The 17,372-nt window shown below is 41.0% G+C and overlaps 1 protein-coding gene and 1 non-coding gene across 8 annotated transcripts in view; both read right to left on the minus strand.

The window, feature by feature from the left end:
- Positions 1-17,372, minus strand: part of LOC126282025 (protein lethal(2)k10201) — a 224,791-nt gene that overhangs the window by 96,040 nt on the left and 111,379 nt on the right. For all 7 annotated transcript variants that reach the window (XM_049981421.1, XM_049981424.1, XM_049981422.1 and 4 more), the window contains one exon: positions 6,392-6,543. In XM_049981421.1, coding sequence (XP_049837378.1) covers positions 6,392-6,543 — 152 coding nt within the window. The remainder of the gene's footprint in view (positions 1-6,391; positions 6,544-17,372) is intronic.
- Trnap-cgg (transfer RNA proline (anticodon CGG)) lies at positions 11,864-11,938 on the minus strand. The gene has a single exon. It is a non-coding gene; the product is annotated as a tRNA-Pro (tRNA).

Raw genomic sequence — 17,372 nt, forward strand, 5'->3', positions numbered from 1 at the left:
GCGTCTTTACGTGCTTCGGTCTTGCGCCTATTTCACCAAGGCCATTGGGGTGTCTCTCACACAAAATCTCAGGCGCGCTGTCATGTGTACTGGCGCAGCATCGACTCTGAAATCGCACACATGGTCGCTGCCTGCAGCCCTTGTGCGTCACAGGCCGCCGCCCCGAAGTCATCTTTGCCACCGTGGCCTTCGCCTGAGAAGCCCTGGGAGCGTATTCTGATTTCGCGGGGCATTTTTTAAGTACTTCTTGGCTTCTTGTTATTGATGCCTACTCTAACTTTCCTTTCATTGTCCGTTGCACATCGCCTACCACCATGGCAACCACCAATGCTCTAGCTCGCATTTTCTCATTTCTCTTTCTCTTCCCTCTGTTCTTGTTACTGATAATGGTCCACATTTTTCCTCTTCTGATTTTGTGGATTTTTGTGCCCATCACAGCGTCACGCATGTCACGGCCCCTCCATTCCATCCACAGTCAAACAGTGAGGCTGAACGACTAGTCCGCACATTTAAGGCTCAGATGAGGAAACTCCTGACTTCTTCTGCTGATGATGCATTTCTACAATTTCTGGCTTCTTACTGTTTCACCCCCATGGGCAACCACAGCCCGGCTGAGCTTTTACATGGCCGACAGCCCCACATGCTACTTTGTCTTCTGCGACCTTCCACCTCATGCCCGCGGGTGCCTTCGCTAGGCTGGTTCACCGCCGACGACCTTGTATGGATGGGTACGGGGACATGGCAGGCGGCCAAAATGGAGTCCTGGCTGCATCTTATGACACCGTGGCCGACGCCTGTATGAAATCCAGATGGACACGGGTGTTGCAGTGCATAATTCGGACCAGCTTCGGCCTCGGGTGCCGGCAACGCCTGTTCTGGATGCCTCTACACCACCTTCGGCTCTACCTGACGCTCGGGATACTGGAATCTCTCATTACTTACAACGCAGTCCCCTCACCATCATATCGGTGCCAGCACAAGAACTGAAGCCACCATGCAGGAACCAGATGACCATCATCTGTCGGAGCAACTCTGCTCGCCTCCTTCTCCTACGGGTGCGGACACATCGCCCATGTCTCCTTTTATAACAACCGGACTCACCGCAATGGGCAGATTGGTGCACAGGGCGCCAGCAGATTCGACCCCCACGTCTCCTGTCATCTCTGAATCCACATCAATGAATTATTTATCACATAACATAGATAGTAGAATGATGCTGTAGCTCTACTTTAGTAGTATTTACTATGATAGTTAAAATGCAAGAAATTAAAATTGTGGAAGTTTACACCAAAAAATTATATGTTTAGGGAAAAAAATCATAACTTTTTCCAGTTGTTATTTTAAAGTGATTGTTGAGCAATACAGTTACAAAACATGGGAGAACATGTGATAAAACCACCACATTTATAGACTCAACAGTTCCTGAGAAAATGGGGCAATTATATAGCCAATTTAACATTGTCGAGACAGGGCGGTACGACTCCCTTTAATTACTACACACCTAAGTTGTTGAAATATCCAACTAAACAAGGGGGAGAATCGTTTTAAGTAAACAACATGAATTACTGTATATTGTTTCTCAACCACTGCAAAGCACAGGCAGTAATAATTTTCTAATTCTGATGTATACATATCCTAAAACTTTCAAACAACCATGATTCTACTCTTGCCCTTTTACTGTGAATATGAACCCCTGTAACAGACTGACTGTAGCTTTACTTTTGAAAACAATTTAAATTTTTGTTTATCCTTGGTGTAAGGGTTATAGTTTGCAATAATACATTTTACATCCAATATGTTAATGCATTTGTATTACAAGTTTATTGGATTTGTTGTTAGTTAAAGGATCTTTTTTGGACCAGTCCATACCTATGTAGTATTACTCAGACACATTTCTGTAAACTTCTCCCACTACATAAACATTAGCAGAAGGATAAATACTTATCCTCACCATATACTTACATATAAACATTATGTAACCACAAGGTGATCTCTGTATATGATTTTTACATGACAAGGCATTATAATCATCGAAGCAATACAAACAGCTAAGCTGTGGAAATTGACTTGTTTCAGTACAAGCAGAAATCAAACGTATTAAATGACGACATGTTAAGTGCAGATGGAAAATGTGGGACATAGTGTGAATAGCCAGTAAAGCGGTCAATAAAAGAAAGTAAGACAAACCAATACTCAAAAATTACAACCTTTCAATGATTCAATGTTAAGTGCTACGACATTATAGACTCATCTAAGTGAAAATTGTACATCTTCTTTTGTATTTCATTTACGTTAAAATTAACAATTTATGTTTTCTTTCACTTTATGTAACACAATTTCAGTGTTAAACCTAATTTCATGCCAATTGCTATGGGCAGAAAGTTAGCAAAGAAAACAGTCCTATTAAAAATTTTAATTTATTTAAAATCATTCTTGGCAGTTCCATTATTCTGGTGTCAGAAATTTGTTCGCATGTTCACACTTACAAAATTCTTGGGGGGCTATTGTAATGGAACTGACAAAAAATACCCATTTCGTTATGCTATACATTAATTAAAATTATTTTGAAAAGCATTTACTTTGTATGATTTTAGGGTAGGTGTTGCAATCAATAATCGATACAGAAAATGTATGTTCTTTGTCGTTATGACTGTGATCTTTGGTGAGCAACAGGATTTTTGCCACTTGAGTTTTGGCCGCAGTGGAGAGTAGTTGTTTTCAAGTTCTGGCAAAAAATATGTGATTTTTTTTAAACAAATCGTGGAATCCCTCATCACGATTTTGTTAGTCTAGTGATAATCAACACCCGCACCCCTCATGTACCCAGAACAGCAGAGGAATCAATGCCTAGACAATAAGGAGCCTCATGGACAATGCAGACGCAGCAGCATTGGGAAGGGGACATCATGACCATCTCTACGAAGTAATGTACATCCATTAGCCACACCATAATGGTGTCTTAATGGAGATAACTTTTAGAGTGTAGTAGAGAGGGTCCATGTTAAAGAGTATCATTCTATCCTCCTCCTTTCCAAATTCAACAGTTCCAATGTGCAAACCTTTCTCTTGTCTGTATACTTCCACATGTTTTCACAGTATCGTCCAAGATGTAGTAATACCCCACTAGCTTCCAGACAAAGTTAGCTAACATTACAGTCATAAAAGGAACTGATATTTATTTGACTTCAGTTTGAACAAATAATCAATGTAACACTTTATGATGAAAACACAGTTAATAGAGTAACTTAAAACTGATGAATTAAAAAAATACATGTGTTAATTCAGTTATTTCCTTATTATTTTTATAGATGTGACAGTATCATTTAACTAAGGGAGGGGACATGTAGTTTAACATACACTATGTGATCAAAAGTATCCTGATACTTGGCTGAAAATGACTTACAAGTTCGTGGTGCACTGCATCGGTAATGCTAGAATTCAATATGGTGTTGGCCCACCCTTAACCCTGATGACAGCTTCCACTCTCACAGGCATACATTCAATCAGGTGCTGGAAAGTTTCTTGGGGAATGGCAGCCCATTCTTCATGTAGTGCTGTACTGAGGAGACGTAGCGATGTTGGTCGGTGAGGCCTGGCAATGAAGTCGGCGTTCCAAAACCTCCCAAAGGTGTTCTATAAGATCGGGTTAGGACTCTGTGCAGGCCAGCCCATTACAGGGATGTTATTGTTGTGTAAACACTCTGCCACAGGCCGTGCACTATGAACAAGTGCTTGATCGTGTTGAAAGATGCAATCGCCATCCCCTAATTTCTCTTCAACAGTGGGAAGCAAGAAGGTGCTTAAAACATCAATGTAGACCTGTGCTGTGATACTGCCACGCAAAACAACAAGGGGTGAAGGCTCCCTTCAATAAAAACATGACCACACCATAACACCACCGCCTCCGAGTTTTATTACTGTTGGCACTACACACAATGACAGATGGCGTTCACTGGACATTCGCCATACCCACACCCTGCCATTGGATCGCCACATTGTGGACCTCGATAGGTTACTCCACACAACATTTTTCCACTGTTCAATTGTCCAATGTTTACACTCCTTACACCAAATGAGGCACGGTTTGGCATTTACCGGCGTGATGTGTGGCTAATGAGCAGCTGCTCGACCACGAAACCCAAGTTTTCTCACCTTCCGCCTAACTGTCATAGTACTTGCAGTGTAACCTGATGCAGTTTGGAATTCCTGTGTGATGGTTTGGATAGATATCTGCCTATTATACATTATGAGCCTCTTCAAATGTCAGTGGTCTCTGTCAGTCAACAGATGAGGTCGACCTGTACACTTTTGTACTGTACATCTGCCTTCACATTTCCACTTCACAATCACATCGGACACAGTGGATGTAGGGATGTTGAGGAGAGTGGAAATCAAAGTCCGTGAGTTCTGCAGAGCATCCCATTCCGCTCTCTCACGATGTCTTATGACTACTGAGGTCGCTGATGTGGAGTACCTGGCAGTAGGTGGCAGCACAATGCACATAATATATAAAAACATATGTTTTTAGGAGTGTCTGGATACTTTTGATCACATAGTGTATCACTCTGGTAAAGTGACGTGTTACCCAACATTTACCTAACTGACAAATGATGACTGAAATAGATGAAATCATTTCACAGTTAAATAGTTTGGAACCAAAAACTGTTTGGAGGTTTTTGTCATTGTTTTTGCATGTAAACTGCTACAGATATGTTCACCATGTGTATTCAAGATAGGATGGCTATTCCAGTTTGCCACAAGTTGCATACCTGCACGATATAACATTTGTTCTGTGCTTCTGAGCTTGGAGATGCTTGGTGCGCCTACAAGAAAGAGTGTGATGTGACAATGTGAATGACATCACCACAAACAGAAACAATGAGTTAGCTGTCAAATCGTTCATTCTCATTCAAATATCAGATTTTGTTCATGTAACTTCAAAGTTGAAAGTATGAATGCAAACAGGAAATGCGATGTTCTTTTACGTTAACTACTTTTATCAGAAGATGCAATATACTTGCCAACACAAGAAGAAGAAGTACTTTCTTATCATTGGTAGACAATTGGAAACAGATTAAGATTTAGAATTTCAGCACAAGATCCAACTGCAGAAGAAACCATGTGGTGTCTTCGTGATCTACGAATAAATTACAATTTAAGGTGATACAGTTCAGAATTTTAAGGTAAATATATACATTTCTACAGAACGAATATTGTATCCTTGGGAGAAACATTCTCATATTGAAATGAAACAGTATGAATTCTAGAAAGGATACAAACAACCAGTAAGAGCAGAGGAAGAGCCAAAGAGAATGGGAGACCAATAAGAAGGCAGGACAGATGAGGTTCTATGGACTAACGAATCCAGCTCAAGTTGAAGGCTGAAAATAATGTGAAGCTTGTGCAATAGGAGTGATGGGACAAGAAATGGGATGGGAATGTCAGCAGGGACTAGTGGTAATTATGGCCATGAATATTGTGGGATTAAAAGGCACATCTTGGGTCGTTCCTGTCTGTGTATTTCGTGCAAGCTGCTCCTCAGTGAAAAATCATGGGGATGGGAGGGAGGAAGGGAGGGAAGCAGAATGTGTGGATGGGGAATGGATGACAGCATATTCAGAAGCCGTGTATGGTGATAATCAGCAACATCAGTAACTGACATGGCTACTTTCACAGGTTTATTTTTCAGAGATCAGCTACAGAACTAATGCATAACGGCCTTCATGAATAAGCGGAACAGGTCTTACCTGCACACATCATTAGGAGATGGGCGCAGGACCAGGAAAGAACCAACAAGATTCTTTGTAAGACAGGCTAATGAGAAATAAAATTCTTTAAGCTGTCTGTCTGTTATTTTCCATTTCAGTTGCCTTTAGTATTTGCTACTTGCTTTTAGTTCTCTTTGATGCCTTGTTCTTGTCTCATCCACCCAAGAGCCTATTTACCATTAATTTCTCCTTTCGTTCGGCATGAGATGACTTGCTGTATTATTGTTTGTACCCATGTATTGGAACCCTTACATCTATGCTGTTTACATAATTTTACCTATGTACTGTAATGCTTCTCGAAGCATTCTTCTCGTCAAATAACTAGCTTATCTTGCTTCAGAAATTCTTATGGCAGTTATGTTTGACATGTGTTTTCGAGTGATGTTGCACTATCAAAACAAATTCTAGAATTCTTCAAGCTATGGAAGAATGAAACAGGAGTCAAAGAAAGTTGAGGGTGAGTGTGTGTAATAGTTATTTTTTACGTCTTAACTTATATTTCGCCTTGAGACAGCTACTTCTCTATGTATTCACATTGAACATGCCCCCATTTGAATTTATTTTTGCCTCACTGCTGTTTAATTGTAAAAATATAATGTACATAAGGAAGGTAAATTACTTACACTTCATGGCACAGGTCTTCATCATCAATATCAAACACACCAAGCCTGTTATATGTTTTGCATACTGCATCTCCCGGTAAGAAGAACGGATCCGCCGGAGATCGTCGACCCACTGCGACCTGTGAAAGTGCTTCGAATGTCTTCTCCATTTCCTGTGAGAAGAGGTACAAAAAATATTACCAATGAAAACACAGTTCACTCTGTGAATGAAGCCATATGGGCAAATAAGCTGTAATGATAATACAAACTACTTGAATGTGGCCTATCAAAAGTAATTTTAATTTTCTTTCACGAATAAAGTAAACTTTAATGAATGATTTTTCAGTTTTTCACTTATAAGTAAATTATAATAGGCAAAGCATTTATGCTTAAAAGGTATATTTAAATCACAAAACGAAATTGTGAATAATTCTCTGTTACAAACTATTTTATCATGTACAACTGATTTAAAGTTCTGTAGCCATTATATTTCTTTGACTGAAGATATTTAACTGATTAACAAAAGCAATATTTTACACTCAGCATGGACAAGCGTTCAAACTGTCACAGAATAATCAGAACTGGATATCAATGTGAGGAATGTCAGTGTTACTTTTAAGTGGTATGTTGCAGGACACCCAACATGAGGAGTGATGCTGGCCTTTTCTGGAGATGCAGTGATTCTCTCTATTCCTTCGCAACACTGAAAAACAGTAGCTAATCTTGAAACTTCAAACTGATTTGGTGTTAGCACACAACAAGCGCTAACACTTGTCATGGAATGTGAGCAGCTATTCGCATTATAAATTTTGAGTTTAGATCAGAAGACTGAACAACAGTCAAAGTTTTCAAATCGGTGAAAAGATCCTGGTGATGCTGCAAGTCTACAGCTTCAAGCTATCTATCTAGAGTAACTTCAGTGCTTCGAAGACTGTGGACAAAAGCACGCTAACTCATTAAAGAATCCAGGAGTGAGACAGTATGAGACATACGATGCAAGCTAAGGGTAGACAGGAATGTGTTAATCTCAGGAAGGTGCTGGGCAGTTGTCGCAAGAGGAGAATCTCAGAATCGGTACAGAATTGTTTGGGTGGCCACCACCAAGTAACTAATATTTTTAACTTAAGTACAGGACTCAGCAATGTCATGCCATTCAATGGATGATGATTACAACTGACCTGTGGGAAAAAGCCCATCACTGTCCACTGGTCAAAGTTGTGCTTCAATGTACTGCAGTCAAAACCGCTACCATAAAGGGATTCCTGCCACTCTCCCAGTCAATGAAATAAAATGAAAACTAAATACATACGACAATACTCCATGGAAAATAGGTGCCACATGTCACGAAATTACAACAAGACCAACCTGTCCAGACACTAGTTGACTGTAGGGTGTCATTTTCTATGCTAATGGATACTTATTGTCACCAGCTGAAGGAGATTATGTTCTGACACATAAATGGCACATTGCTGAAAGACAGAAACAGAAAATACATACAGCTGATAGAAACCTGTGTTGTTTCTGAGATAGATTATGTTCCAAGATACACTGTCCAGTCACATCAATGTGATCACCTGTCGGAGGCCTCAATCACCAGCTTTTGCAGTGACCACTGTAAAGCACTCACGAAGAGTGTCAATGAGGTTCCGGAAGGTACCGACAGGCAAGTGGAGCCATGCCGAATGCAGTGTTGTGGGCAGCTATAGTTTAGGTTCATGGCACATACAGCCTCATCGAAGTGGTCCCACAGATTCTTGACTGGGTTTTAATCTGGGGAGTCTGGTGCCCAGAGAAGTATGGTAAACTCACCCTGGTGCTATTCAAACCACAGATGTAAACATCCAGCTGTGTAACAAGTTGGATTGTCCTGCTGGTAGATGTCATTGTGCCAAGGAAGAACAAACTGCACACAGGGCTGGACATGGTCCCCACGGGCAGATGCATACTTGTGTTGACCCACTGTACCCTCCAGGATCACAGGATCACCCAGGAAATGCCACACAAACATTTCCCAGATCACAATGCTCCCTCCTCCAGTCTGCATCCTTCCGACGATTGTCGCAGGGTGTTTAGTTTCAGACATTTCATCTGTCAGATAGAGCACAAAACATTCTTCATCTGAAAAGGCCATCCGTCACCACTCAGTGGACATCCAGTTGCAGTACTGGAGTGCAAATTCCAGCCTTCACTGCTGACAAACAGCAGTCAGCATGGACGCATGAACCAGCTGCCTGCTGCCAAGGCCCAAACACAGCAATGTTCGCTGAACGGTTGTTGATGATACATTGATGGTAGCTCCTTGGTTCATATGAGCAGTCAGCTGCTCAACAGTTGCATGTTTATGCACACCTCCGCAGCTGTCATTCACCACTGGCATCTATGGCCTAATGTGCACCACAATTACCACTGCATCGGTTTTGGACAGCTCCATTTTGCCATGCATGATACAGTTCAACCATGGCAGCATGTGAATAGTTTACAAACTTAGCCATTTCAGAAATGCTTCCACCCCGTCTGACAGCCAATGATCACGCCCTTTTGGGCATCAGATAAATTTCTCCATTTCCACATTACAACAATGACTGCACTGTTTTCTGGATCTCCCCCCCCCCCCCCCCCCCATGCTTTACACTGTGGCCACAAAAATCATGGGATTCCTCCTAATATTTTTCCCAGCATAGTGCAGCAACTCAATGTGGAATGGACTCAACAAATTGTTGGAAGCCCCTGCAGAAATATTGGGCCATGCAGACTCCACAGCCATCCATAATTGCAAAAGTGTTGCCGATGTAGGATTTTGTCCATTAACTGACCCCTCAATTGTGACCTATAAATTTGCGATGGGATTCATGTCGGGCAATGTGGGCTAAATCATTTGCTTGAACTGTCTTTAATGTTCTTCAAATCCACCGTGAACAACTGTGGCCTGTGACAAGGCACACTGTCATCCATAAAAATTACATCATTATCTGGGAATGTGAAGTCCATGAATGGCTGCAAATTGTCTCCAAGTAGCTGGACGTAACCATTTCCAGTTAACGATCAGTCCAGCTGGACCAGAGTACTTAGTCCATTTCATGTAAATGCAGCTCACGCCATTATGAAGCCACCATCAGTTTGCTCAGTCCCTTGTTGACAACTTGGATCCATGGCTTCATGGGGTCTGTGGCACACTAGAACCCTAACATCAGCTCTAACCAACTGAAATTGGGGCTTAAGCCGAAAAAGTCATGGTTTTTCAGTTCTCTAGAGTCCAACTGATATGATCACAAGCCCAGGAGAGGCACTGAAGCTGATGTTATGCTTTTAGCAAAGGTACTTTGTCGGTCATCTGATGCCATAGCCCAATAAAGCTAAATTTCACTGAACTGGCCTAACGGATACATTCATCATACATTCCACATGGATTTCTGTGGTTATTTCATGCAGTGTTCCTCGCCTGTTAGTACTGACAGCTCAACACAAATGCCGCTGTTCTCGATCATTAAGTGAAGGCGCTAACCATTGCATTGTCCATGGTGGAGGTGGAGATGTCGTTGTTATTGTTGTTCTCGGTCACTGAAGGCGCTGACCATTGCATTGTCCATGGTGGAGGTGGCGATGTTGTTGTTGTTATTGCTATTGTCTTCAGTTCTGAAGACTGATTTGATGCAGCTCTCCAAGCTACTCTATCCTGTGCAAGCCTCTTCATCTCCAAATGACTTCTGCATTCCAGATTCTTCTCAATCTGCTTTTTGTATTCATCTCTTGGTCTCCCTCTACAATTTTTTTCCCGCACACTTCCCTCCAATACTAAACTGGTGATCCCTTGGTGCCCTATCAACCGATCGATCCTTTGATAAATTGCGCCACAAATTTCTTCTCTCCCCAATTCTATTCAGTACCTCCTCATTAGTTATGTGATCGACCCACCTAATCTTCTTCAACATTCTTCTGTAGCACATTTTGAAAGCTTCTATTCTCTTTTTGTGTTAAGTGTTTATTGTGTGTTTCACTTCCATACATGGCTACACTTCATACAAATACTTTCAGAAAGTACTTCCTAACATTTAAATCTATATTCAATATTAAGAAATGTCTCTTCTTCAGAAATGCTTTTCTTGTCAGTGCCAGTATACAACTTATACCCTCTCTACTTTGGCCATAATCTGTTATTTTACTGCCCAAATAGCAAAACTCATTGACTACTTTAAGTGTCTCGTTTCCTAATCTAATTCCCTCAGCTTCACCTGATTTAATTAGGCTACATTCCATCATCCTCATTTTAATTTTGTTGAAGTTCATCTTATATCTGTCTTTCAAGACCCTGTTCATTCCATTCAACTGCTCTTCCAAGTCCTTTGCTGTCTCCTACAAAATTACAATGTCATTGGCAAACCCCAAGTTTTTGTTTTTTCTCCCTAATCTCCAATTCCTACTTCATATTTTTCTTTGGTTTCCTTAACTGCTTGCTCAGTGTACAGATTCAATATCATCGGAGATAGGCTATAACCATGTCTCACTACCTGCTCAATCACTGTTTCCTTTTCATGCCTCTCAACTCTTTACAATTGCTGTCTGGCTTCTGTACACATTGTAAATAAGCTTTTGCTCCCTGCATTTTACCCTTGCTATGCTCAGAATTTCAGACTGTCCAGTCAACACTATCCAAAACTTCCGCCAAATCCGCAAATGTTATAAATGTAGGGTTGCCTTTCCTTAACTTATGTTCTAAGTTATAGTGTCAGTATTGCATCACGTGAGCCCACATTTCTCCACAATCCAAACTGATCTTCCCCAAGGATCTTCTATCAGTTTTTCCATTCTTCTGGAAAGAATTTGGTGTTAGTATTTTGTAACCATGATTTATTAAATGATAGTTCAGGAGTATTCACCCTGTCAGCACCAGCTTTCTTTGGAATTGAAATAATTATATTGTTCTTGAAATCTGAGAGTATTTTGCTTGTCTCGTATATCTTGTAACCAGGTGAACAAGTTTTGCCATGGCTGGCTCCCCCAAGACTATCACAGTAGGTCTGAAGGAATGTCATCTACTCCTGGGGCCTTGTTTCCACTTGTGTCTTTCAGTGCTCTGTCAACATCTTCTCCCAGTATCATGAGTCCCATTTCATCTTAATCTACGTCCTCTTTCATTTTTAATAAATTGCTTGCAAGTTCATCTCTCCCTTGTATAGGCCCTTATATACTCCTTCCACCTTTCAGCTTTCCGTTCTTTGCTCAGGACAGGTTATCCATCAGAGCTCTTGATATTCATACCACTACTTCTCTTTTCTTCAAAGACTGCTTTAATTTTTATGTAGATAGTGCCTATCCTTCCCCTAGTTATATACACGTCTAAACCCTTACATCTGTCCTCTAGCCATTCCTGCTTAGCCATTTCACACCTTCTGTCACTCTCATTTTTTAGACATTTGCATTCCTTTTTGCCTGCTTCATTTGCTGCATTTTCTCCTTTCATCAGTTATTTTCAAACTTCCTGGCAGATTAAAACTGTGTGCCCGACCGAGACTCGAACTCGGGACCTTTGCCTTCCGCGGGCAAGTGCTCTACCAACTGAGCTACCGAGTCTCGGTCGGGCACACAGTTTTAATCTGCCAGGAAGTTTCATATCAGCGCACACTCCGCTGCAGAGTGAAAATCTCATTCTGGAGTTATTTTCAACATATCCTACGTCACCCAAGGATTTATGCCAGGACTTGTCCTTTTAGCTATTTGATCCTCAACTGCCTTCAGTATTTTATCTCCCAAAACTACCCATTCGTCTTTTACTGTCTTCCTTTCCCCTGTTCTAGTCAATCATTCCTTAATGCTACCTCTGAAACACTCTTACAATCTCCGGTTTTCTCAACTTATCCAGATACCATCTGTTTAATTTCCTACCTTTCTACAATTTCTTTAGTTTTAGTCTACAGTTCATAACCAATAAATTGTAGTCAGAATCCACATCTGCCCCATGAAATGTCTTAAAGTTTAAAATCTTGTTCTGAAATCTCTTTCTTACCATTATATAATCAATCTGAAATCTTCTTGGGTCTCCAGGTCTCTTACACATATACAACATACTTCCACTATTTCTAAACCAAGTGTTAGCAATGATTAAATTACGCTCTGTGCAAAATTCAACCAGGTGGTTTTTGTCTTTCATTCGTTTCCCCCACTCCATATTGACTTACCATTTTTCCCTCTCTTCCCTTCCCTACTATCCAATTCCAGTCCCCCATCACAATTAAATTTTCATCTACCTTAACTATCTGAATAATTTCTTTTATCTCATCATACATTTCTTCAATCTCTTCATCAATTATGGAGATAGTTGGCATATAAACTCGTACTGCTGTGGTGGGTGTGGGCTTTGTGGCTACAATAATGCGTTGACTATGCTAGGGGGGGAGGGTGAAGGGGGAAGGGGGGGGGGGAGGAGAGGGGGGAAAAGACAAGTAGATGCGATAGTGGGATAGAAGACGTGTGTAGTGCAGGAGTGGGAACAAGTAAAGGGATAGGTAGGTAGAAGACGGAGACTAGTGAAGGTTGAGGTCAGGAGGATTATGAGAATGAAGAATATGTTTTAGGAAGAATTCCTGTCTGCTCAGTTCAGAAACACTGGTGTTGATAGGAAGAATTCAGATGGTGCAGGCTGTGAAGCGGTCATTAAAGTGAAACACATTGTGTTGTACAGCATACTCAGCATGTGGGTGGTCCAGCTATCCTTTGGTCACAGTTTGGCGGTGGCCATTCATGTGAACAGAAAGCTCCTTAGTTGCCACGTCCATGCAGAAAGTGGCACAGTTAACTTAGTTTGTAGTCATATGGTTGTTTTCACAGGTAGCCATGTCTTTGATGGGGTAGGAGATGCCTGTGACAAGACAGAAGTATGTGGTGGCAGTGGCAGGATGAATGGAACAGGTCTTCCATCTAAATCTACTGCAGGGATATGAGCCAAGGGACAAGGGGTTGGGAGAAGGGGTGGAATAGGGATGGAGACAGTTATTGTGTAGATTTTTCAGTATGCTACATCTTGCAGCTCTAAAATACTGAAGAAATGGTATTTTTTTAAAATGTTTAAACCAAAACTTCTATTAATTTCCTGACTGACTAGTTTTGGGTTTTGCCCATTTCCACAAGCCACCTGTTACAGAGAACAAAATTTGTTAAGAGTGGATGTGTCAAATGTGGATAATAAACGTATCACCGATAATACGGGTCATATGGTAGCTACTTCTGTAGTTTGTATGTATGATATGTTTGGTGTGGATTGTTCCATTTATATCATCACACTTAAATGTATCACAAGACATGCATTAAAAATTCATTGGGTGGCAGAATACTGTTGTGGGAGGGGTAGGGAGAATATTCCTCATTTCAGTGCACAATAAGAGCAAGTGGAAACCCTGGCAAAGAATGTGATTAATTTGCTCCAGTCCTGAGTGATACTGAGTGTTGTTATCCCATTGTGAACATTACACTATTTCATATCACGTTTTGTTAGCAACTTTTTATTGACATTATCTTCCTTACACAGTATGCAGCTCGTGGTCTAGTATTTAGCACCACTGCCTTTACATCACAGGACCCTCAGTTCGATTCCCAGTCGGATCGGAGATTTTCTTTGCCCTGGGACTGGGTGTTTGTGTTTAATAATCTTTTCATCTCATCTTCATCACAAAGACAGATGAGTTGCCGAAGTGGTGGCAAACAAAAAGACTTGCTCCATGTGGCTGACACTCCCCTAGAATGGGTCTCCCCGTCCAATGTCATACAATCATTTTATTTCCTTACACACACTCTATTAAAGTTCTTGATGTCACCATAAACATCACTATCTACTGTACAGCAGCCACTGAAATGCAAACCAATCTTCTTTTTCTAGTGACTTTGGCCCACACTGGAACATTATCAGTTATTAATGGACTACGACACAATTAATTTAAGGGGTGGCCGCCCCCTGCCCCCACACCCAGGGAATGTGTGTTCCCCAAACTATCTGCAAACATTGTTATTCATGTGAAAGTTTTCTAAGGTTCGTGAGTTGCGTGAGTGAAGTGGGACATACATACTGACTCGGTATTCACATAGTGTGATGTGGGAAACCAGCTAAAACCCATATCCAGGCTGGCCTGCACATCGCTCCTCATAATTAATCCACTAGCTGCAATGCAGTGTTACATGCACTACCTCCATGGAATTAACACTTATGTACAAACTGAGAACCTACAGCCTTCCTTTCCTATTTGCTTGCTTAGACAAAAACAGTGCTTTTGTCATTCAAAGTGCTCCTCACTTAATATCAACATTTTGTATCATGGCTCTGACTATGTATTGTTCTATTCTGAGTGGCGACTATTAGTGCAATAAAATGAATCATACACAGGCTATGTTCATCATGTCATGTTCCGTTCTATTCCTCTAGAATAAATAAAACAACGTAATTTAGCCATCAATCTTACTGCTGCTAAGATAAATTACCTACTACTTGTGTTGAAAACCACTTAAGTCACTATAGCCAATAAGTTCCCATTGCCCAATGGGAGTGCCAGTCAAGTTCTATATAAAATTTGAGAGTGGGTCAGCTCTGCTCATGATCATTATTTACTGCAAATCCCCTGAGCAGCTGAGAAAGAGATGTTCGGTGTGATTTGAAAGTAGCACAGGTCAAACCAATCTACAAAAAGGAAGTACAACTGATCCACAGTGTTACGACTGTATACCATTCACATCTGTTTGTAGTAAATTGGAAATATTTCTGAATTCAAACATTATGACATTCCTAGACTAAAATAACCTTCTACACGGAAATCAACATCAGTTCCCAAAACAATGGCCACATAAAACATAATTCAAACTCTTGACATATATTATCCTACATGCTATGGACAGAGAAAATCATGATGCTTTGATGTTTCTAGAGTTTTTGAAAGCTTCTGATTCGGTGTCACATCGATACCGTATAAATAAAAATATGTTCCTACAGGACTGGGTGAAAAATTTCTTAACAGGTGGGATGTAGTACAAATCCTGGATGGTAAGTCATTTAGACACACAAAGTAATATCTGGTGTTCCATTTGGGAGTGTAATAGATCTTCACTGTTCACATTACAGATTAATGAGTTAGGAGATAAAATTAGTTGCAATTGCAAATTTTTCAAACATGCAGTTTTCTACAAGAAAATTGCATCATGTATAAAACTGCAGTAATATCCAGTTAGATTGACAAAATATCAACCTTGTGTAAAGGCTTATATAAAAAACACTCACAAAGTAGTGGACCTTAGAAAACGTAGAAGCATGGTATCTTTTGACTACCGGATAAATGAATCACAACAAGAGCTAGTCAAGTTACAGAAATTTTTTGAACTAACTTTGAGTATAAATATCAAATGGAATACCATTAAGCTCAGTGGTAGGTAAAGCAAATGGCAAGCTACAACTCATTGGCAAGATACTGAGAAACTGTAGTTTGACCACAAGAGAGATTGCAAGCAAAACACTTCATAGTATATAGTTTAAAACTGTTCAAGTGTATGGATTCCATATCTTGTTGGACGAAAAGGGAACACAGAATATATGTGAAGACAGGTGGCACAAATATGAAGACAGGTGGCACAAATAGTCACAAATTTGTTTGACTGATGAGGAAGTGTGACATAAATGTTGAAAAATCTTAACTGTCAGATGCTCAAAGAAAGATGACATACACCTCATCTCATGAGAACCTTCGCACATAAAATCAGGAGAAGAACTACAATGCCTAGTCACATTAATGTGCCCACCTGTCAAAAGCCTGAACAACCACATTTTGCAGTGAACACTATTGCGAGACCTGCAGGAAGAACGTAAGTGAGGTTCTGGAACGTACCGACGAGTAAGTGGAGCCATGCCTAATCCAGTGCCTTGGCCAAATGCACTAGGTTTCCCGGTTGAGGACCCATGGTGAGAAAAAGCCCAATCGAAGTGGTCCCACAGATTCTCGACTGAGTTTAAATCTGGGGAGTCTGCTGGTCAGAGGAATACAGTAAACTCATTCTCTCCAAACTATGCACATACGCTGTGAGCTGTGTGAAATGTTGTAATATTCTGCAAGTAGATGCCATGGTGCCAAGGAAAAATAGATGGCGTGTAAGGGTGGACATGGTCCCAAAGGACAGATTCATACTTGTGTTAATCCATTGTGCCTTCCAGAATTATGAGATCACACAGGAAATGCCATGAAAACATTCCCCAGACCATAACTCTACCTCCTCCGGCCTGGACACTTCCAACGATTGTTGCAGACTGTTGGCATTTGGACAGTTCATGCCATACACGCCAACAACCATCAATCCAATGGGGCATAAAACATGATTCGTCTGAAAAAGCCACATGTTGGCGTTCATGTGGATGAACAGTTGCAGTATCGGCATGCAAATACCATCCTTCGTCACCAAGGAACAGCAGTCACCATGGGTGCACAAACCAGGCGCCTGCTGCCACAGTCATTGAGGAGACACTGTTAGTAGCCCTTTGGTTCATCTGGGTAACTGTTGCTCAATAGTTCCATGTCTATTAGCCTGCAGAAATCTTCAAGCCTGTCATTCACTTCTGTCACCTATGGACTGTGGTGCCCCACAGTTGCCTCAGTGCTGGTTTTTGGGTAGCACGATTTTGTCATGCTGGATATACTTAAAACACGGCAATACACGAACTGATTACAAACATTTTGGAACCGCTCCCCCTCCCCTCTGGCCTGACAGTTAACGAGCATACCCTTTTGGACATCAGATAAATCACTCCATTTTCACATTATGACAACAACTGCACTGTTTTCTGGATCCCAGTGATACGTTTTGTATACCCTCCAGTGATAGTGCTGCCACCTGTCATTTGTGAGTGGTTATTGCACCCTGATGTTAAACATAGGTGGTGGTCACATTAATGTGACTGGGCCACGTATAAACATTCCTCAGTCCCCTATGTACCTATCCCGTATAGATTGCGCAACTCACACAGCCATTCTTTTCATGCTCC

Source organism: Schistocerca gregaria, chromosome 7, assembly GCF_023897955.1.
Source record: "Schistocerca gregaria isolate iqSchGreg1 chromosome 7, iqSchGreg1.2, whole genome shotgun sequence".
Lineage (NCBI taxonomy): Eukaryota > Metazoa > Arthropoda > Insecta > Orthoptera > Acrididae > Schistocerca > Schistocerca gregaria.